The 22,912-nt window shown below is 38.9% G+C and overlaps 1 protein-coding gene across 1 annotated transcript; it reads left to right on the forward strand.

The window, feature by feature from the left end:
* Positions 1-3,497: 3,497 nt before the first annotated feature.
* Positions 3,498-22,593, forward strand: NIPAL1 (NIPA like domain containing 1). Its single transcript, XM_037529792.1, has 6 exons — positions 3,498-3,543; positions 13,452-13,718; positions 16,928-16,984; positions 19,665-19,755; positions 21,251-21,411; positions 21,845-22,593. Exons 1-6 carry the CDS (start codon positions 3,498-3,500, stop codon positions 22,459-22,461), a joined length of 1,239 nt encoding a protein of 412 aa, XP_037385689.1. The 3' UTR covers positions 22,462-22,593.
* Positions 22,594-22,912: the final 319 nt, after the last annotated feature.

Here is a 22,912-nt window from a genome sequence, read left to right on the forward strand (position 1 = left end):
TTAGAGACTAAACACAAGGGGGAGAGAGAGGAAAAAGAAAAGATGCTTACAATATAGTGTGATCAAGAGCTGAGGAAGCATATACAAGGAGCCCTAAGATTTGAGGAGGAAAGTAACTGGAGTGGAAGACTTTGGGGAAAAATGATTTCTTTGCTGAAATAAGTAGGAATGTTGTTTTCATATATAAAACATACATCCTGGGTATTTTTTCAATTTTAGATTTAAAGAGTAAAAGTTTGTTTTCCTTTATTTTCCCGTCCAAAGTATGATTAGCTTGACCAAGTCAGTTCATTACTAGGTTTCTTTTCCTGAGACCTCGAATAACCTTGACTGATAGAACATAACCACATTGGATTATCTGTTTAGTAAGCTACTTTTAGTTTGTTTCCTGGTATTGCTTTGTCAGCTCCCTGTAAATCTTTATAATCCTATTTAAACTGCCTCTAACTATAGATGCTCATTTACATGACATTGATTCTCCTGTATTTTCATTTAAAAAATTACATGATCTAAGGGATTCTGACTCTGGACTCTGAGTTATTAATTTGATAGTCTATCTTCCAACACACCAAAACCTTCAGCCAAAGTGGTCAACGATGTCTCCTCAACATTTTTAACCATAATACTCAACTGTCATGTTTAATGTAATAATTTAATGTCTGCCTCCTTCCATAAGAATTGTAAACTTCTTGAAGGCATTATTGTATTTCTAATGTCCAGCTCAATGCATGCATATTCATCCATCCAACAAGTGTGTATTAAACGCCAGGCTCTTTCCTAAGCACCTAGAGTCAATAGTAAATAATACCAAGTTTCTGCCCTTGTGGAGGATACATACAAAGAGGTGTTCCATGAAGTAACCAGGACTGCTGATTCCAAGTTCAGAGCTCTAGATTCAGGACCTCCTCTGCTGACTTCATATAGACACTTAAGTGCTTAATACAGACCAGCTATATTTCCATGCACTAACCTTCCTGGTTTATTATGAACCAATCCTTTTTTTAAAGTTTTCTTTATTCACCTTATCTACTCTTTTTGTATTTTTTAAAAATAAACATTTTAACAATTGAAGCCCTAAGGTGCATTATAAAATGCAAGTGGGGGTGGGGGGAGGGGGGGTGCCTTCCTGGTGATGCAAGGGATTAAGTGTCAGCACTATGAAACTATCACCAGCCACTGCAGCACAAGTTTGATCCTTCACCAGGGAGCAACCCACATGGTGCAGCAGACCTCTCCTTTCTCACCCACTGCTCCCCTCAGCAGTGTATTTCAGTCAGTCTGCCTATTCTGTTCCCCACTCTGTCTGGTGAATCCTCTCACCCCCTGCATCTCTGGCCTGTACCCCAGCTCTTGTATGCATAAATAAATCAACCTTTAACAAAAAAAAAATAAAAAATGCAACTGGGAAATCACAAGTATAATAAACCATGCTGGTATCTGAGAAAATACTAATAAGAATTACAGTAAAATTTTAATTTATGATATTAATAATTCATTAAATAAAATGAATAAATATACATATTTTAAAAGACAGGAGCTAACACTTTAGAGGGTCTCATTTACTCTCATTTTCTAAGTTGAGTAAGAAAGGACTCTTCCCAGTCATAGAGTGAGCTAAATAGAGATTTCTGAATTTTATTCTTTTGGTTATATAAACACCATGTTTTTTCTTAGGAATAAAAATCCCAAAAATTAATGTCACTCACAACAATATATGGTGCTGCATCTGCATAATATCCAAAGTCATTTGAAGAAAAATACATTAAAAAGTTCTTCTAGCCACCATTTAAATAAGGGAAACAGTGATCCTTAAAAATAAGTTTAAATATTTTTTTCTGACTGTTTTCCTCTTTATTTTTGAACTGAAAAACAAGAATCATAATAAATTGCCTTCTACCTAAATAGACCTTATCAAGAAATTGAAAATTCAACTGTTATTTAAAAAATCATCTCAGTGATACATTCTTGCCTTTAAAGTATATCCTATTAGCAATGAATTAAGAATACAGACTCTAAAATCAGGTCCCTTAGTAAGTACCCCGTACCCCATTGCATAACTTACTAGTTATGTGTCCATAGGCAAGTTACTTAATCTGAGGATTAATAATGGTACCTCACAAGATTTTTCTGATGATTTAAAAAACAAATATAAAGTGTTTGGAATAGTGCTTGCCCGCATGCTACATAAGTGCCTGTTAGATAAGCAATAAATAATACTTTAGATCACATTTACTATCATCAGCAATCTTTGTTTGATAAAGGCAAAATGTTCAATTCTGATGTCCATACAAAACGTTTAAATAAAAATCTAAATTTTAAGACTTGTTATTCACATTTGGCAAAACTATTCCTCCCTCTCAACTTTTACCTATTCTCATCTCCATGTCATGCCATCTCCAAAAAGCCATCCACATGTGAAAGTGTGCCTTTGTTATGCTGACTTGTTAACGCACCTCTCATCAGATTAAGAACAAGAAAAGCAAGATCTAGGCCCCTACTATGAAACTCTTAGGTAATAAAGTTAATAGCACTGTTGACCACTACCTAGAGTAAAGGTAAGGTGAGCAGGCAAGAATGTTTGCTTCAGTGCTGAAGGCACCCCAGTCTTAGCAAGGAAGGTTTTAGCAGGAATTGTACCCATTTTATGTTGCATAATAGCCTGCGACCAAGGGTTTCATTGACTAGTTGGTTAAGTAAGTTAACTTTACTCTTTGCCTCTGGTCCCTCCTGCGTAAACTGGGGATTCACAGACGATGTTTGGAGACGCAACGAGTTACCGCATATAAAGCGCTTGCATGCCATGATAAAGCAAGAATATATTGCAGTAAATTTTAGCTATATTATTAGTTTGTGCATCGTCTTTCCTTAGGGTTCGTTGTCAATAACTCTATGATTCAGAAAAGGGGGTGAGGGCGTCGGGAGGGTGAAGCAGACGGACAGCAGGAAAAACTGATAATAACACAGGAGGGCAAAGTCTAATTCTAAAGTCCCCAGAATAAACGTTAGCTTGAGGATCGGGACAGAATTCCAGAGCCCAGCCACTTGCTCACTAAAAGCTTCCAGGCAGGGCGCTCAGAATCCAGGGGCCGGATATACTTGGACGTCCAGGTGGGGAGCGAAGCGGCGCCCCCCGCACAGCCTCCTGCCACCAGCTACCAGAAGGATTGGCTCAGAGGCCGCCACCCTGCGAAGAGCGCCTTTACCCTGTGAGTTGTGTCAGTGCTTTCTCCACGGCGTGGAAAGGTAGTTGGAGTTCCCGCCGGCCACTCGGGTGACCAAGACCCCCGGCCCCCGCGGCGCACGAGAAGGCGCATCCCACTGCGGGGCGCGGCTCCCAAGAAGGCCCCACCCCGCAATCTCCATTGGCGAAGCCGGCGCGGGGCGGGGTCAGAGCGCCCAACTGTGACCCCGCAGCTCCTCCGGATCGTGGGTCCTGAGCAAGTAGCAGCCGAGGCTAGGAAGGGACTGCGGCACCCAGGGAGCCCCGTCCGGGGGCCATGGGGACACAGGTGAGGCTGCCGCCCGGAGAGCCCTGCCGAGAAGGTCAGTGTCTGTCTCGAGCCGGGGGACCTAGCACCTGGGTGTGGGTGAGAAAGGGTGGGCAGTCCGGGTGCTAGTGGAGACGGAGAAGGAATAAGCCCACCCTCACAGCATTCGTTCAGGTGTTTACTCAGCCAGACTGCCTCTCCGTCAGCCAGTCAGTCAACAAACCTGTCTCCGCGTCTGCAATATGCCAGCCTCTGTGGGACAGCCTGAGTCCTGTAAGACTTAACGTGGCTCCTATCCTGGTCTACCACGTAAATTCCAGCATGCTGAGTTTCGAGACGGGGAAATTAAGGAAAGACTTCCAACTCTGATTTGAGAAAGGTGTTTTCCTCTGACTCACATCTCGAGTCCGCGGTGCACACCCCTAGAGGACAGAGGGCGGATCCAGAGACCCGGCACACGCCCGGGGTTGTGTCCTGCGCTGGCTCCTCGAGGGTCAAAGCCGTAGAAGGTCGGGCATCCTGGACCCCGAGGGCGCTGGACCCACCTGGGCCGCACAGGTTTCTCTTTCTTTGAGTTGAAAGTATCTCCCACCCCACTAGCTCGTGTCTGACTCGCTGCGCAGTCATTCGGCTGTGTTGGGCGCTGTCCTTTGGAGGTTTGTCATTGTTGGCTGGGCTGGGGTTTCAGCCCCTCCCGCTCCCCCCCCCCCCCCCAGACGACACCTGTGCGACACCTCCCTTATTCCCCTTTGCTAGGTTTTTACAACACTAGCCCACTTTCTACCATACCCCCGAGGGGAGCGCGTGTGGAGAGCTGGTAGGGGCGCTCTGCGCTCCGCGGCAGGGACGATTTTCAGTGTCAAGGGAAAGCCGATTTCTAATTTTCCTGGAAAGCAAAGAGGGAGGGCGAAGTGCGAAGCATGGGAAGAAATATATTTTTCCAAAGTTGCCAGCAGTTTTCTCGGTGATCTAGCTTGGCTCTTCCCGAGTATTCCTTGGAGTGTTAAAAAAAAAAAAAAAAAAAAGGGCGGGGGAAGGGTGGGCAGGAGAGGGGAGAGCCAAAAAGTTGAAAGTGGTTAGTGGTTGCCTGGGCAGCTAGATCTAGAAGAATTTCTTACAGAGTCAGTTTGTATGACCTTTGTGTAATTAATACCTAAACCATAAGTCCGACTGCTAACCCATCTTCCTTGTTTGTCCAAGGATCTGTATGTTGGAGGGTGTGTGTTCATTACACCTACTTGTTTAAACATCCAGATGTTTTTCCTGCTTTGCTCATGCATTAGTTCCAACAAGAAGTATTCAAGTTGGATGTTTAATACCTGGGATTCATTGTGGTAGTTAATTGTCTGGAAGACTAGTGAGAAAGAAAGGAGAGAAATCAAATCTACATTATCAACAGTGGTGGGAAGAGATTAGCTTTAGCATCATTCTTCTCAGCTTTGATTTAGAGCCCTTGAATCTTTATTCATCTGTAAACTGGGAATAGTTCTTACAATTGTGAGGCATAGATGCAGGTGGGATTGTATACAAAGCAGATAGTTCAGAGCCTGATATGGAGGAAAGACTCAGTTTTTCATTTATTCATTCATCCAAGAGTCCCATGTCCTAGCCACTGATCCAGGTGCTAGTATAGAAGAATTTGCAAGAAAATCTGGCCCTAAGCTCTAGGCCAAGTTTCTGGTCCCGTGTAGCTTACTGACAGTCTAATGGCAGATAATATGCCAGGAAGAGATAAATAAAAAAGGACATTCGAAGAGTGATGAGTGCCATGGGAAATGTATTGAGAGAGTTAGAATGTTTGGATTGGGCACTCATGGAAAGTTCCTTACAGAAAGTAACAGAAGCTAGCACCCAAATGACCAGGAGTCCATCATGAGATCTGACGGAAGAACATTCCAATTGGACTTCCATGAAGAAAAAGTTGACCCCATAATTCAGTTTTTACTTTTAAAACATAGATGGGGGCTCCCTGGTGCCACAAGGGGTGAAGCACAGCAGAGCGAGACAGGAGAGGTCTGCTGCACCATGTGGGTACCTCCCTGGTTGGGGATGGAACTTGAGCTGCAGAGGCTGTGGATAGTTTCACAGTGCTTGCGCCACCAGGGACACCCCTACCATAGATTTCAAAGTACTGTATTCAAAAGTGCTTCAAGGTAGTAAAAATTGGGGCCTCCCTGGTGGTCTTGGAGCTGAGTCTCAGCACTATCACCACTAAGGCCTGAGTTTGTCCCTGACCAGCATAGGATGCTGGTCCACGTATGGCAGAGCAGACCTCTCCTGTCTGGACTGCTCCTCCCCTTAGCAATGTATTTCAGTAAATCTTCCTGCTCTGCTCCCTCCCACTCTGTCTCCAGTGAATCTTCTCACCACCACCACCCTTCCCCCCTGCACCTTGGGCCTACACCCCAGTTCCTCTACGTACACAAAAAAAGGTAGTGGGCCTCCCTGGTGGCGCAAGGGGTTAAGCACCGCACTATGAAGCAATCTGCAGTCTCTGCAGCACGAGTCAGATCCCCAGCCAGGGAGCTGACCCACATGGTGCAGCAGACCTCTCCTGTCTTGCCTGTTGCTCCCCTCAGCGGTGTATTTCAGTCAATCTGCCTGTTCTGTTCCCCACCCTGTTTCTGGTGAATCCTCTCACCCTCCACACCTCTGGCCTGTACCCCAGTTCTTGTATGCATAAATAAATAAATCTTTAAAAAAAAAAGATAGTAAAAATTCTCTATTAGGTTGTTCAGAAAACAAAATGCTATTAATTGTTTAGTCTCCTATTTAATACGAATTGTCCTGATTGTTATTCAAAACCTTGATATAAATGTCTGCTTATTGAAATAATTATTCCTTAGGTTCCTTTCCTGCATCTTCATTCTTTAAAACTTTTCTTTTTAATTTCAAGAAGATTTTATCTTTTATAATTTAGTAACTTTTATACTAGATTATAAAGTATGAAAACAGCAGCACTTTATATAGGAAATCTGTTGGTTAATAGTCCTCCTAGATTATGTAGCTTCCAAACACACTGATAGAGGAAAGTTTTTATTTAAAGATACAGTTTTTAGCTTTTTTAAAAAAATCAAAAGTATCCTTTCAATGTTACTTTAGTGAATTGAAATAATATACTTCTTACCCAGCCCTATTGGAGTTTATTTTATTTTATTTTTTTAAGATTTATTTATTTATGCATGCAAGAACTAGGGTACAGGCTAGAGGTGTGGGGGGTGAGAGGATTCACCAGAGACAGAATGGAGAACAGAATAGGCAGATAGACTGAAATACACTGCTGAGGGGAGCCATGGGCGAGTCAGGGGAGGTCTGCTGCGCCATGTGGGTTGCTCCCTGCCAGGGGATCGAACTCGTGCTGCACTCGTGCTGCAGATAGCTTCATAGTGCTGACACTTTACCCCTTGCGCCACCAGGGAGGCCCCCCTATTGGAGTTTATATGTAGATATGTCTACTGTGATTTGATTTCCCAATTTGCTCAAAATTATTTCTCATTTTTATTCTCTAAGTTGTTTGCCCTACGTTATTCGTATTAAGCTCCTCTTAGTCCTGTTTATTGGTGCTCTTATTAAAATTGTCAGTTCCGTGCTCATACCTGCCTCGGTGATCACTCTCATCAGTTCCTAGGATAGGGCCTGGCACGCAGGTGACGCTGTATAAGAATTTGCTGAGTGTTAATACATGAATACCTAACATGGTGCCTGCCTTGCATGGTAGATTTTCAACAACTGTTTTGTTGTGTGAATAAATGAAATGGCTATATGAATACACAAAGCTGTTATAAAGTCACAATTAAGCGGTAAGAAGAAGTTTGTTTGATGGGTTTTATTAAATAAGGCAATATGATGAAAAGTGACTGAGTACTTTAGATTGGGAAGGCAAAGAGAGTCTTTCCAAGAAGGTGGCATTACATGAGAGCCCAGCTTTGGAAGAAAGCTAGCCAGCCAGCTACTGGATGAAGTAGCCAATTCTTAAAAGCCTTACAAGGAAAAGGAATTTAGTCTATAAAAGGAATTGGGAAGGAAAAAAAGACAAATAACAGTAGGGAATGAGCTCAGAGAGATAACTGAAGGATTCTACAGGTCCTTGTAGACTGTAGTGGGGATTTGGGATTTTTTTCTGAATCATAAGGGAAGTCATTATAGAATTTGGGGAGGCAAAATGCCAAAATCAGACCTTATCTACCTGATCTTGTTCTCCACCACCTTCAACCTCAGCTCAGACCATCTCCCTCCCTCACCCCACATACATTCCACCCCACAAGCACATTCCTGACTCAGGGTTTTTGATTTTTCACCTGCAGAGAAGTTCTTCTGTTTAATGTTGTTTTTGAAAAAGTGTTCCTTTGTGCTTGCTTCTTTTACTGCTATCTGTGACACTCAACGTATCATGTGTTTATTAATTCATTTGTATGTTTCATTTACCCCCCTCTTAGAACGAATATAAGAGAGCAGGAATTTTGTTTAATTATGTATACATTGCATATTGTATCCTCAGCTATTGTATCCTCAGCTTCTAGAAAATACCTGATAGTAACTACATAATATTTATTGAATCAACTAAATTGGATGACTTTTTAGTGTTATATCAGAGAATGGGTAAGAGAGAGGTGTGCAGACTTCAAGCACATAAAGTTTTTTAAAAGTCCAGGATTAGGGAGCCTCCCTGGTGGCGCAAGGGGTAAAGCACTGCACAATGAAGCAATCTACAACCTCCACAGCATAAGTTCAATCCCCAGCCGGCCAGGGAGCAACCCACATGGTGAAGCAGACCTCTCCTCTCTTGCCTGCTGCTCCCCTCAGCAGTGTATTTCAGTCAGTCTGTCCTGTTCCCCGCTCTGTCTCTGGTGGATCCTCTCACCCCCTGTATCTCTGGCCTGTACCCCAGTTCTTGTATGCATAAATAAATAAATCTTTAAAAAAAAAAAAAAAAAAAGTCCAGGGCCTCCCCGGTGGCGCAGCGGTTGAGCGCTGGGTTGCGAAGCTGCCCGCAGCCTCTGCAGCGCCGGTTCGATCCCCGGCTGCTCCCTGGCCACCAGAGGAGGGTCCCACATGGGGCGCAGACCTCTCCTGCCGCCCTCTGCTCCCCTCAGCAGTGTACTTCGGTCCTTCTGCCTGCTCTGCTCCCCGCTCTGGCTCTGGCGAATTCTCTCACCCTCCAGCGCTTCTGACTGTACCCAGTGCTTGTATAAATAAATAAATAAATCTTAAAAAAAAAAAGTCCAGGATTAGGGGCCTCCCTGGTGGCACAGGGGTTAAGACACAACCTATGGAGCTATCCACAACCACTGCAGCACGAGTTCGCAGCCAAGGAGCTACCCACATGGCGCAGCAGATCTCTCCTGGCTCACCCACTGCTCCCCTCAGCAGTGTATTTCAGTTGGTCTGCCTGTTCTGTTCCCTGCTCTGTCTCACCTCCCCCACTTCTAGCCTGTTCTCCAGTTCTTGTATGCATGAATGGATAAATCTTAATAAAAAAAATGTTCAGGATTAGGAGTTTAGATTTTTGTTACAATTGCAATGAAAAATCATTGAGGGTGAGGATTAAGTAAGGGAGTGACATTATCTGATTCACACTGGCTGATAATTGAAGAACAAATTGGAAGGGACACAAGAGTTCATTCATTCTTTCCTTTGCTAATGTGAATAGGCAGATGTGTCAGTCTGCTGTGGCTAATAACACACAACCCAGAACTCAGCGGCTGAACCCAGACATCATATTTGTGCATCAGTGCCTGTAGGTCAGTTGATGGTTGACTGATCTAATCTGGGTCCACCTGGGTTTGATCTGAATCAGGCAACATGTTCACCTGTGTTTGGCTCCTTCATGTGGGGTGAGCCCAGATCTACTCTATGTGTTTTATTTTGGGGGCTCAGCTACAAGGGGCAGCAGTATCCAGGGAAGCTCAATTCCTAACAAACACGGAAATGCAAGAAAGTAAACCCAAACACAAAGGTGCATTTGGATCCTCTCCTCACATCACCTGTGCTTATACCCCCGCCCCCGCCATTGACTTCCAAGTCAATTCCAGTCCAGTAAATAAATCACATCAGGGGAAGAATACACTGCCCACATTCTGAGGAGCAAAGGAGTGAATCTTTGCTGAATAATAATCCAAATAACACATGGAATAGATGGCGAGACAAAGATTTCCTCAAAGTGGAACTATCCTGCAGTGATTAAAAATATAGTTTTATGTAATCTCTGATTTCTTAAGAAAATATTCCCTCCTTCATGTAAAAAACTGAACAAATTAGATGATTTTTCTCTATAGGCAAATTGTACTTGAAAAATTCTTCCCAACATTTCATGTTGGTATAAGCATTAATAATAATTTACAGCTGGCTTTATTTGTACTTTGTGTGTTTGTGTTTTTACTTTTTTGAAATAAGAAAGAACACTAGGTTGGGAATTGAATTAGTTGGCTCCAGTTTTGGCAGTTGTGACTTTGGCAAGTCACTTGGAGTCTCAGCATCAGTTTCTTGAAAGGATCTTCCAACTACAAGTCCATATGAGTTTAGAGCTGGCCCATCAGCAACATTTATGAGGTACCAGGGTTGTAAGTAAATTATCCTGGGAACACAGATAGCTTATGACCAAACCACAAAATTTAGAAGGCATCTTCAGAATCATATAGTCAAACCCCCTCATTTTAGAGATGAGGAAACAGAAACCAAGAGTGAGAACTCAACTCCCCCATAATTACAAGTATTTATGTTAAAGCCTAAGCTGTGGAAGGCATATAAGTCCTATAAAATTTAACCTTTATATTTTTAAGCTGTCTGGGTAAGTAAACTTTCACATCTATACGTAGAAGATATGGATTAATTTGAACCATATGAAATTTATTTTTGTAGGATCAAAGGTTGTCAGACATCATCAAAAATTAATTACACATGCTTCACCATAACTGACAACATTAACCTTACTAGTTGGAAGGGGAAAAACACTGGATATTACCCAATGCCCACCGACTACAAAATAATAAATTAATTGTGAGATGGTCATATAGTAGAATCCTATCACAGTGGGAAGAACAAACCCTGCAGCTACAGGTATCTACACTGACAAATCTCAAAAACAAACAAGTCACCAAAGAATATATACTACATGATTATATTTTTATATATAAAAGAGGCAAAACTAACCAATTTATTGTTTGAAAAGATAATCATCTAGGGAAATAATTTTTTTCAACAAAAGAATTTGAAGCAGGAAACTCAAAAGAGAGAGCCATTACCTCTGAGGGGTGATGTTTTTATTTCTTAAATTGGGTGATCAGTGTATTGTGTATATTGAATTCTTTTTCTTTTTTTCTTCTTTTTTAAAAAGATATATTTATTTATGCATGCAAGAACTGGGGTACAGGCCAGAGGTGTGGGGGGATGAGAGGATTCACCAGAGACAGAATAAGGAGCAGAACAAGCAGACTGACTGAAATATACTGCTGAGGGGAACAGCGGGTGAGTCAGGAGAGGTCTGCTGTGCCATGTGGGTATCTCCCTGGCCGGGGATCGAACTTGTGCCACAGTGGCTGCGGATTGCTTCATAGTGCTGTGCTTAACCCTTTCTGCCACCAGGGAGGCCCCTGAGTTCTTTTTGTTTATACTTAATAACTGTTTGTGAAATATTAATTCCTCAGTAATCAGAAAAATAAATAATAACAACATCTAAGAAATAAATAATAACAACATCTAAGAAGTAATACATACTCCCTGCTAGCAGAGTATAAATTGGCATAATCATTTTAAAGGGCTATTCAGTGTCTATTAAAATGAAAAATAATGAATGTGACAATTTTCCTCTTTCAATGTTGAATTAAAGTCTGGATTAAACTTCCTGGATAGTTACCATGCTTACTGGAATCTTAAGAAGCCAAATGAAATTTTCAGATATCTTGGAAACACTCTAAAGTCCCAGCCCACATGTCCTGTTCACCCATCTTTCCCTTCTACACACCCCCACACCCACCATTCACTCCCTTCTCATTCCGTCCTTCAGTCTGCTATAGGCTCTGTCCTTAACATGGCCCAAAACATAAAACAATTTAAATTCTAAGGTCAGTAACTTAGACAATATTTTTATTACTTTTTTTATTACTTTTTATTACTGCCATAAATCTTGGAATGTTAATGTCTTTCACTGCAAGAACTTGTACAATACAACAAAGATAATAATAATATGCTATCCCTTATCACCCTCTGCCTCCACAGCCCTTAAAATGTCAGGAACATTTTGCTATGTCAACATCTTAGAGAGAATATTGTTTGACTGGAATGAGCTCCACCCACACTATTTTCAGAGATGAAGTTTTGGAATGGTTATGTTAACTACACAGGAAGAGACATTGATGCAGCCACTGAATTTACTGGAAAGTCAAATCAGATGTTTTCTGAGGAATTAATAGGAGTGAAACTCTTACTGTCGAAGGGTGCTTTCCATTCTTGGAGTTTAGATGACATGAACAGTGCCCAGAATAAGATTAGCAAGAGCTAGTTGGCTTGCAAACTTGCTGCAATTTTCACTAAAACACTCTGACTAAAATCCCACAGTGTAAAGATTATCCCTGAAGTGGTATTGCTGTCCTTGGAATATTTATAAGTTTTGTCTCAGAATTTATACTATATTATCAAATTAAAGATGCTTCATTTTCAAGTTACAGAGATAAATGGGATATTTATCATGAAAAACTTGAATTAGATCATTTTTCCTTTTCTAGATCTGCACTTCATGGTTGCTTCTTAACTTTGTATGTGATAAAATTCAGATGATTTCATAATGTTTTGCCAGTGAGGCATAGATGCAGTTAATAAAGCTTTATTGCTAAGACATCATTTGGTCAAACTATCTTTTGTTGTTTTGTGATGCCTTCTTAAGATATTTGAAATATAAAGCTGACTTTTTTGTTGAATTCTAAAATTGTTCTTATGTTGTCTATGCCCTTTTCTGTTTAGGGTAATGACTAATGGGAAAATATGCCTTTTATGTATTATTATGATTGAGATTGAACATCTTATAAGTTTTTGTTTACTTTGTTTTATTAAGGTAACATACAGGAAAATATGCTTTTTAAAAGGAAAAAAGTTGAGAAGACAGAAAATCTAGTGAAAATGTCACCTTCTTAGCAATTTTTCAATAGAACAGATTATTTAAAGTTTCTTATACCGTGTAACATTTTTCATTTTGTGTTTAGCATTTAACGTCTAAATTCCTAAGTACTTGTTATAATGGATCTGGTTCAGTGGATTAACATGCTTATTTGATTCCTATTTTAAGAAAATCCTGATGTTTAATTTACTTTTCTATTAGATACTATTTTATTTAGGAGCAGGTGGGTTAAAATAAATCTCAAAAATAATTCTCTTCAGGGAAAGAATTACCAACAAATAAACCCAGCTTGAAACATGTCTTTTGAAATGCACAACTGATACCCCACCAAATGAGTTAGCTAGATTTTCTGGGAAGAAATTGGTGCAGTTGCAATGCCCTTTTGCTACATTCAGTTGTCACAGACACTGCTTTCCAGGAGACATGTTGATAATGCGAAAGGGGGAAATGCATGTGAGGGCCCTGTTGGGAATAGCTGAGTACAAGCCAGGTCTAAATAGCTAGGTGCTGCACCCATTGCCTGCTGTGTTGCTGGAACCACCGTAAGCAAGTTTTGCCAGATTTTCCAATTTATAAGAGGAATGCAGACCTTCAGGTGACATCTCTTTTTGTAGGTGAATTCTCTTATTAAAATGATAACAGCTAAATATTTTTAAGAAACCCTGTGAACCAAACTGAATATATTCTTAGGCCTTTGGACTTCCCTTAATGCATTAAAAAAAAAAAAGTTTTTAAGTGCATTTAAGAAAAGTGTTTCAATTCTGTCTACTCAACTTTCTCTTTCTTGCAGAAAGGGCATCAACACTGATACCTCTCCTTGTTTGTTGACATTTCCTTCTTTCCTTTTTTTTCAGGCTATGTGCTATCTTTGGTCTGTTCAAACTCCTCCCAGGCTTGGTGTGAAATCACAAATGTGTCAGAACAGCTGGCTTCTTCTGTCCTGTACAGTGACCTGAATGCCAGCATAACCAATCTGAACATTTCTGCAAAGGCTGAAAACAAATACAGTCTTTATGTGGGCCTGGTGCTGGCAGTAAGTTCCAGCATTTTTATTGGCTCCAGCTTCATATTGAAGAAGAAGGGTCTCTTACAACTGGCCAACAAGGGCTTTACTAGAGCTGGTAAGAATCAGATACAACTACTGAATTTAAGTTTCTAATCCTCTTGTAAACCCATAATGCTATAGCAATAATATTTTATTGCCTCTTTTTATTTTAGCCTCTTCTCTCTCTTCTTAGCAGGTCTCTTATCAGCTTTCCAAGATGGAACCAACTATGTCTCCTTTAGGTTGAAATTGAAATTCTTGCTTACTGTGTGGTGTGGGTTCTTCTTTCATAGCTTTAGACTGCATTTTCAATATTCAAGATTAGGTCCTGCTACCCAGTGCATGAAACATGTCAGTGACTTTTCTCTGCGCTCAGAATAAAATCCCAGTATCTTTCCACAATCTGATCTGCATAAAATGGTCCCTGTTACCTCTCCACCTTCATCTTTCAACACCCCCCCTATTTTTCTCTTGTTCCAGGAGACGCCAAGGTTGTCCCATCTCACGGTCTCTTTTTCTGAAACTCTTTTCCCAGCCTTTCATTTGACTGTCTCAGCTTTTAGGTTTCAGCTTAGATACCACCCCAGAAAGACCTTCCTTGACCCCCTCCTTTGGGAGGTCTCCCTCATGCATATTTTCCTGTATGTTACCTTAATAAAACAAAGTAAACAAAAACTTATAAGATGAACAATGGAATCATTGTTATCTCTTTTCTCACTATGAATTTCCTTCATAGTGCCTGTAATAATTTGTCATTTTACATTTATTGTTTGAATACTTGTTATCAACATGTTTATTTGGTTATTGACAGTGTGTTCACAAGAGCAGGAACCTTTCCTACCATAGTGTTTAGCACCCAATAAATATCTGTTAAATCAATAAATTAGTAGTAATAAAATTAGGTTGCTATTTATAATAACATGTCACATGTTGAGCATCCCTGCTTGATTATCCTTCATTAACCATAAATTTTCTATTTTTTCTTATCAAATATATTATAAAAATTATCCTGAGGTTTGCATGAAAAAATAAACATCTGTAAAAAAAAAATCTATAAATTGCTCAAACAAGTTTGTGAAAGAGTACTGTTGAAAGGGAGATTTGCACTATCAGAACATAAACATACTGCAATTCTGTATTAATTGAAAGAGCTTGGTACTTGCATTTTAAGAAAGATAGACAAAACAATCAAAGAAAATTGAAAACTCTTAAGGGGACCCAAGTACACCTAACAATTTAATATATGATTTTCCACTAGAGAAAAGATGATTTATTCAATCCAAGTATTGAAATAGTTGACAAAAATTAGAGAAGAAAAAAGTAAGAGTTTTACTTTATATCATTCAGCAAAATAAGTCCCATTGAGTTGTTATAATTAAATTTAAAATGAAATAATTTTTTGAAAACCTAAAACTTTTCTAAGCAAGAAATAAGGAAAAAAATCTATTCTACATAAAGGAAGAAATTATTTGGAATGACAAAAAAAAAAATTCCTACATGGAAACACTGAAAAGAAAAAATAAATGACATACGGGGGGTTGAGGGGAGATTTCAAAATATGACAAAACAAAACCAGTACCAAACCCTAGAAATCTGACTGTAGAATTGAGATTTTCAGAGGGGAGGCTAGAAAGTGGAGAGCAAATTGTGGAGTAGGCCCAGTGGATTATGGTAGAGAACTATGAGATCCCTGGTAGATGTGTATGGCAACACACATCTGAAGGGGAGTGATCCTATACCTCTGAAGAATATACAGTGTTGTAAACCACTGTTATCTTAATTTTAAAAAGAAAGGAAAAATTAAGAACAAAAAATTAATCAATTTAAAAATATATATGTAAACATTAGTTAAGTTCCATAAATTATAAAGAGTAACTATAGTCAACATAAAAAAGATTAATACCCTAACAGAAAATAGGAAAAGCATATAAATAAGAAACTTACAAAATAAGAAAATGCAATGGGCCAGTAAACACACCTAAGTAAACATGTCACTAGTACGGGCAAAGATATCAGCTACATAACAATGAACTCCTGAGTTGTTACATTTTAATAAGGTTTTTTCTTTAAAAGATAATATTTATATGTCCATTATATCTAAAAACAAAACAAAACAAAAAGATAATACCCTGCATTTCCAAGAGACTGTGGGGAATAAATAGCCCTCGCAAATGTTACTGGAGGCAGTGTATGTAGGTGGGTACAAACGTTCCTGAAAATGTTAGATGCCTTAAAACCTAATACTTCTGAAAACTTATCTTAAGAATAGGGATCAAACCTAGATTTATATGCCAGTATATTTATTTAAGAGTTTTAGACAATGAGAAGAAATCTATAAACCTATGAATTCTATATGGTAATATATGACTGTGTTAAGCTATATGCATGAATATGAATATTCAACTATTATTGAAGGACATGAGAATGCATTTGTGATATATTACTGTTTTTAAAAACAGATTATGTTGGGGTCAGAATGGGGGGATTGCAATTGTATGAGGAATATAAAAATAAAATTTATTAATTAAAAAAATAAAAACAGATTATGAAATTATATCAGAATATGTTTTCAATTTAGTCACCTGCAAATTTTGTAAGAAAATTCCAAATACACATAGTTAACTCTCTGGCTAGATAATCTTTACAGCAAATGTAACTGTTTAGTTTAATTATGACAGAATCGTATCCAATTCACAGGTTTAAGTACATTAAAATTGGTGAGAAAATAACATGTTCTATAACAAATGTGACTGAAGGTCATGATTATGGTAACAGGAGGGTAAGGTTTAGAATACCTCAGGGAAATTTTTTGTCCTTTTCATTAAACAGGACAGCAGTTCAATCTCAGGATGCCTGGGAAGAGAATAAATGGAATCTAGCTGGCTAATGTTTATTCTCTAATTGACTATCCAAAATCTCAAAAACTTCCTTGCCAGCCATCTTTTTTCCCATTAAGATCCTCATTAGGTACCAATATTATTTACAATTTGTGGTTTTTGGTCTTTAATTTTAACTGTGACTGAAATGAAGTATTCAGGGTTCACAACACTGGCATAAATACAGTCCTAATGATGAAATAAAATTTTCTTGCATGAAAAGACTGACTTTCTGTCGAAATCAGAGGTGATAGAAGAGTTAAACCATTGGAAATAAACATGTAGATATGTTCTAAGACTAGGTGTCCTCACTCATCAGTCTTGTCAACCATAAGCTAGTACCTTTCCTAGAAATAGATTCTTCAAACCTTCTTTCTCTAATATAGAACTTAATTTTTTTATTTTACAGGGCAAGGTGGACATTCTTACCTCAAGGAATGGCTCTGGTGGGCGGGGTTACTCTCAAGTAAGTTCCTAATGCTGAGAGTGGCGTTTGCTTGTAAAATGATAGATACATTGCACAAAATTGTTCAAAAATGATTAAATTATCCTTCTGATAAGGATTTAAGTCTAGAAATTTTAATACCTGTATAATATATTACCTTATATATAATGAGACCTAAAATTTAAAAGTCATTTTTACTCTTTCCACCTGTCCTCTCATTACTGCCTTGGAATGCAAGGGGAAAAGTTAATATTTGAAATATTATCTTAGCACCAACTTCCCCTTTCTCTTGTATTTCATTCCCAGGAACAATTGGGGAAAATGCATTCCTCCCACATTTTCCCCACTCCTAACTTGAATCCCATTATTCTAGCCATATATTTTATAAGGAATGGGTACATCTTCTTGGCCAAGACCCAAACATGGATAAATTAGCTTTTTAGCACTAAGAAATGGAGAAAAGATTGAGGATGTCAGCACTGTTCTTCCTTCCTGACTTGCCCTGAAGGTTAAGAGACTCTAGGATGTGAAGCACTTTCATAATGCTTATGTGATATCTGTCCAATAGAAGGCAGTGTTTTCTCCATAAGGCATTTTTGCAGATTTCTCTCTCCCTCTAACACCTCTGATTTTTTTTTAAATCCCAAACCTGAAACTTCAAAAGGCAAACCTCATATACTGAATTTCATACCACTTTGCTAGTCATCTCCCTCTGCAGCCTTAAAACTTTCATTTATTTTTCTATGCCAAGTAATGTATTTTAGTATTTCTGAGCTCTCTGTAAAAATGATGATTTTTTTTAATAAATAGTAGAATCTAAAAGTGTTATAGGACAGGGAGAGGGGCAGCGCAAACCCCACAAACCTGCCTATTCTACATGGGTTCTGCCATCCGCCTCATCAACACAAATCACAGGAGACTTTAATGGGAAGGAACTTTAATAAAACTAGGAAACAATACAGGTAAGGCAAAGAGTCTAGTTTCTAAATGAAGCACCCAGAGTTACCCGTCCCCTCGTGGGTAAAAGTCCATCCAAATGGGATTGGCCCAGAGCAAGGCCCCAAAGCCTGCCACAAGTCTAAAGCATCTTCCAGTGGGGACCCACAGAAAAGGGTCATAAACAACTAGACAAGCCCGGAAGGAAAAGAGCAAAATCAACATCCAGATAAAAGCTGCCATTGTCACCTCCCCACGGGTCTCACCCACATCTGTGTCACCCAGTCCACGACCAAAAGACAAGCGCAGTTTCTTCACGTGTCTCTCGGCTCCATGCACCTCCTCCAGGTCTTCTGGCTCCATCCTGCTTCCTTCCTCAGTCTCTTCTGCAGCTTCTCCTCTTCCTGCTCAGCTCCACCCTCCCTTGGGAGGGGCAGGGAACCTCCCCCTTTCCTGGGGACCACCCTGTTACAAAAGGATGAATAAAACTTATTTTAACATCTATTTTCTTCATTTGAATAAAAATTGAAAACAACTATATTGGAAAGTTTCTAGACAAATGTTGGGATGACTCTCATTTCTCTCTCTTTTACTTATGCCCCCCCCACCCACACAATAGAATGAAAATGTAAAGAGAATATTATACCATATAGGCTACATTTATGATTCATCATGTACAAAGTTTATGCCAGTTTTGAAAAGTGAAGAACATGTCTCCATGTTTAGAGATTTTATCTACTGGCAAACATATAATACTTTATTCATGAAATTAATATTTTCCTGGGAAGCTGTCTAGGGAGATAAAAATACAAATAATGTTAAATATTTAAGGAAAAGTTGAACTTCTAAGAAAACTACATAGCTCTGCTTAAGAAAGCAGTCTTCTAATTCTTCTGTGAGTTTAGACTTGTCTTATAATATTTTTCTAAAACTGACTACTCCTCTAGATTAGCCAGGTATGGGGCAGGAATGGAAGAAGAGCATAGTAGCCAGACATCTTTTATCTGTTCTAGTAGCTCTCTGTACAGTGTCTGTTTGCTTGGCATCGTTTGCCAGAGTAAAATACTGCATTCTGAGGCCAAGTCTTCAACTGTGACCTATGAGAGTACCTTAGCCCCAGAAAATGAGCCCAATTCTTGGAAGTATTTTCCCTCACTCTAGAAGTTATTTACATCTCAATAGCTCATGGAGATCTAGTGCTCCTTAGCTGAGAATAGTTTGCAAGAGCACATTGTTACTACTTGAAACAGCTTCTTGGATCTCCTAACTGCTATGACACTTTTACTCTTGCCAGTCATCTGAACGTCACAAATGCCTGGCTTTCTGGCCTTTTAGGCTACTGCTACCCAGACAGTAGATGTCTGCAAAGCATTCCAGTTTCACAAGTTATTTTTTGTTAATGTACCTGACAGAAAGTATTCTTGAGCAAACAGTTTTCTATTATTCCAAAACTACCTCTACTCAGTTTCATCTGAGTAACCAAATATGGTTTTGGTACTGAAAGAATTCAAATCTCTGTTGAACATCATTTTAAATGTGTATCCATCTGTCACCAGTTTTTATATTAGTTGAGTTTGTATCACCAGGTAAGTCTAGTTTATCTGCATCCCTTATCCCAATCATCTGCTAAGTTCAGTGATTCCTTTCAGCTTTATCTAGTAATATCTTTGGGATATGTCTATGTTTTGAATGTGCCATTTGTTTTTGTTCTTCTGATATGTAAGTCCATCTTTTATGTTAATTCTATTGTTTGCTTTATTTACAGTGGGAGCAGGAGAAGCTGCCAATTTTGCAGCTTATAGTTTTGCACCTGCCACCTTGGTCACCCCACTGGGTGCTCTGAGTGTGCTTATAAGGTAAGTGAGCAATAAGAAGCTTGGCTTCTGTAAGGATTTTAAAACTATGATGAACTTCAACCACAAAAAATATATTTCATTTACAAGAAGCATAACTCAAAACACAATTTAAAAATCACAAAAAATAATTTGAGAAGACTACACAATAAATAGTATTAGAAATAGGAAATCAATAAGCTTTCTCATTGTTATATAGAAAAGCTGAGAGTGAGCCTGGCTTCCTGCTAACAGAAAGTAATTGTTACACTTATGAGGATTCAAGAAAATCTAACAGGGTTTTTCCTCTGTCACCTGAACTTGCACAGCCCAGTTAGTCCTTTCTGTTGTCATAGTGTTGTCATAGCAGAGGACTGAATAAGCATAGTGTTTGAGTTAAATTTCAACTCTCATAAATATCTTGCATTGTCAGCTGGATACTTCTGTTTGGAAACCTCTTAGTTTCCCATAGAACTAGAAACAGGAATCATTTTCCCGTTTCATAGAATGTGGGTCTAATTTTTCTGGGTTGGTCTTTTTTTATGATCCCAAATGAATATATTCAATGGCCTCAGGGATTCTTTTATTTTATAACTAAATACTGGTGTTTTTTTTTTTTTTTTTTTGCTCTCTTTTCCTTTTATTCTCCATTCATTATCATCCTCTAGTAGAAAGCTTATGAATAGGCCTATCCACATTTTTTTTAAACCTTCTTCACAATATACATAAGGCACAATATACATAAGGCACTTGAAACAATGTCTACACAACGAACAATAAATAGCTGAGGCTGCAATCCTCATAGATGGCCAAACGCGGATGACTCTGGACAAGTACCTGGTATTGACCACAGTTTGGGAACAATGGGCATTGATATTGCCTTGGTGAGAGTGCCAGGGCATCAGGTGAAGGAGGCCAGTGAGCAGGTTCCACAGCAGACCTATTGATGGAACAGAAGGACAATACTCTGCTTTCCAGGGTGGTAGCAGTCTTGAACATCTGAGTCTATGGCAACCAAAGCAATGGGATCATGGCACAAATAAAAGTATCAAGGCAGTAGCAGTTAGTAAGGAAATATTTCAATGTTTTGACCACTATATTTTTTTATTATTGTGTATTAGCTAAATATTAGGTCTGTTCAGGTATTCCTTAGGCATGTATTTTTCTTGAAGCTTTCTGGGGCCTACATGTATCATGCCAAAAGATGGCAAAGAACTTTCATTTTGTTTGGTCTTACAGAAGAAGATGGAGACATTGAAAATGAATTGAGTAGGACCTCATGGGAAGGTCACAGCGCTATTGAATGTCTCTTTTAAAAACTATTTACATATGGAAGTAATGAAGTAGATTTGACCATCATCATTTCTGAGTTTTGAAATGAATCTAGTTTTTCAGAGTCACATAACAGGTTCTAATCAGTTGATTGAAATTTAGGGATGCATGAATCACAGTGTGACTTGTGAGGTACTGTAGAATCAAAACATAATTTAAGAGTGTTTTGTTTTCCTGCTACCAACAGTGCGGTATTGTCTTCCTATTTTTTAAATGAACACTTGAACATTCATGGGAAAATAGGCTGCATATTGAGTATACTGGGCTCAACTGTGATGGTTATCCATGCCCCGAAAGAAGAAGAAGTTGCTTCCTTGCATGAAATGGAAATGAAATTGAGAGACCCAGGTCTGTGATTCAACTAAAAGAAACATTTACTGGAATTCTGCTCTACTTTCTCTCCTCATCAAAAGATACTGGCAATAATTTGGTAATGGACTTCCTACAAGCCTGCTTATGAGTTGGTAGCCTCAATTTTACAGTCAGACTTATAGGGTTTGTTATTGGTTTGGTTTTATCTGACCCTTTGTTTTATTTCTCTATGTTGCACATAAAGGTGACTTTGCTTAGCATAATTCCCTCCAGTTCCATCACGTTGTCCAAAATGACTAAAATTTATCTTTCTTTATAGCTGAGTCATAGTCCCTTATGTGTATATACCACATCTTCCTAATCCACTCATCTTGAAACACCTATGCTTTTAAACTTAGAACTAACAAAATTTCACAAAGGCATGATTGTATTAGCGTGTTCTGAAGTCTAAATCTTTTGTTCCTGACAGGATTTATTTCCTTTGCTGTGATCATACTTGTGATCTGCTTGGTGCTGATTTTTATTGTGGCTCCCAGGAAAGGACAGACCAATATATTGGTCTACATTTCAATCTGTTCATTGATTGGAGCATTTTCAGTTTCCTCTGTCAAAGGCCTGGGAATTGCTATTAAGGAACTATTGGAATGGAAGCCAGTTTACAAGCATCCCCTCGTCTTTGTTTTACTGGCTGTACTTGTGCTTTCAGTGACAACACAGATTAACTATCTCAACAAAGCACTGGACACTTTTAATACATCTCTTGTGACTCCCATTTATTATGTGTTCTTCACATCCATGGTAGTGACTTGCTCCGCCATCTTATTTCAAGAATGGTATGGAATGAAAGCTGGAGATATCATCGGAACCCTGAGTGGATTCTTCACCATTATCAATGGTATCTTTCTTCTACATGCTTTTAAAAACACTAACATTACCTGGAGTGAGCTGACATCCACTAAGAAAGAAGTGTTCTCTGTGAATGGCAGTGATGACAAGTATGTCTTACTTGAGAACATAGAAAATTTCACCTCGGGATATGACGATGATGTCACCTTATTTAGCAGGACTGACGAGCAAAGCCTCTAGAAACGCTGAACCTTAACCAATGTGAGACATTTGGAGATGAGAAGGAATATCTGGTTCTTGGAAGAACTGTTAGAATTATTAAAACTTTTCAAAGTTTTAATGATTTCCATTTGCGGCCAAATAAAAATGCCTTTCTGGAACCAAGTTCACATTTGAAAATCAAGATTTTGTTCCTTCTGCAGTAGACTTCAGTTTTTTCCATTCTGTAAACTGGAAGTATTTCCCAAACATAAAAGAAGTCAAAGAGCTGGATTAGTCTTAGAATGATCTTTTTTTTTTTTCAGGTTACATTATATTTGGCTTTGCCCTGTGTCTCTTCTGCTTTTAGCTGCTACTCTTAGTCTGCTAGTAATTCTACATAAACTTAGCCATGTGCTAATTAACAGAGTATCCATCATCATTCTCTAATGAGTTATGGTTTCAAGATATTAAAACTGAAAGTGAGGTCATT

Source organism: Talpa occidentalis, unplaced genomic scaffold (genome assembly GCF_014898055.3).
Source record: "Talpa occidentalis isolate TD23 unplaced genomic scaffold, MPIMG_talOcc4v2.1 talOcc4.6, whole genome shotgun sequence".
Classification (NCBI taxonomy): domain Eukaryota; kingdom Metazoa; phylum Chordata; class Mammalia; order Eulipotyphla; family Talpidae; genus Talpa; species Talpa occidentalis.

Bases quoted from the DNA above. Each gene is read 5' to 3' on its own strand.
- NIPAL1 (XM_037529792.1), top strand. From the start codon at position 3,498: ATGGGGACACAGGTGAGGCTGCCGCCCGGAGAGCCCTGCCGAGAAG. The intron at 16,985-19,664 runs GTAAGTTCCTAA...CTTTATTTACAG, and splicing joins GTGGGCGGGGTTACTCTCAA to TGGGAGCAGGAGAAGCTGCC. The intron at 19,756-21,250 runs GTAAGTGAGCAA...TGCTACCAACAG, and splicing joins GCTCTGAGTGTGCTTATAAG to TGCGGTATTGTCTTCCTATT.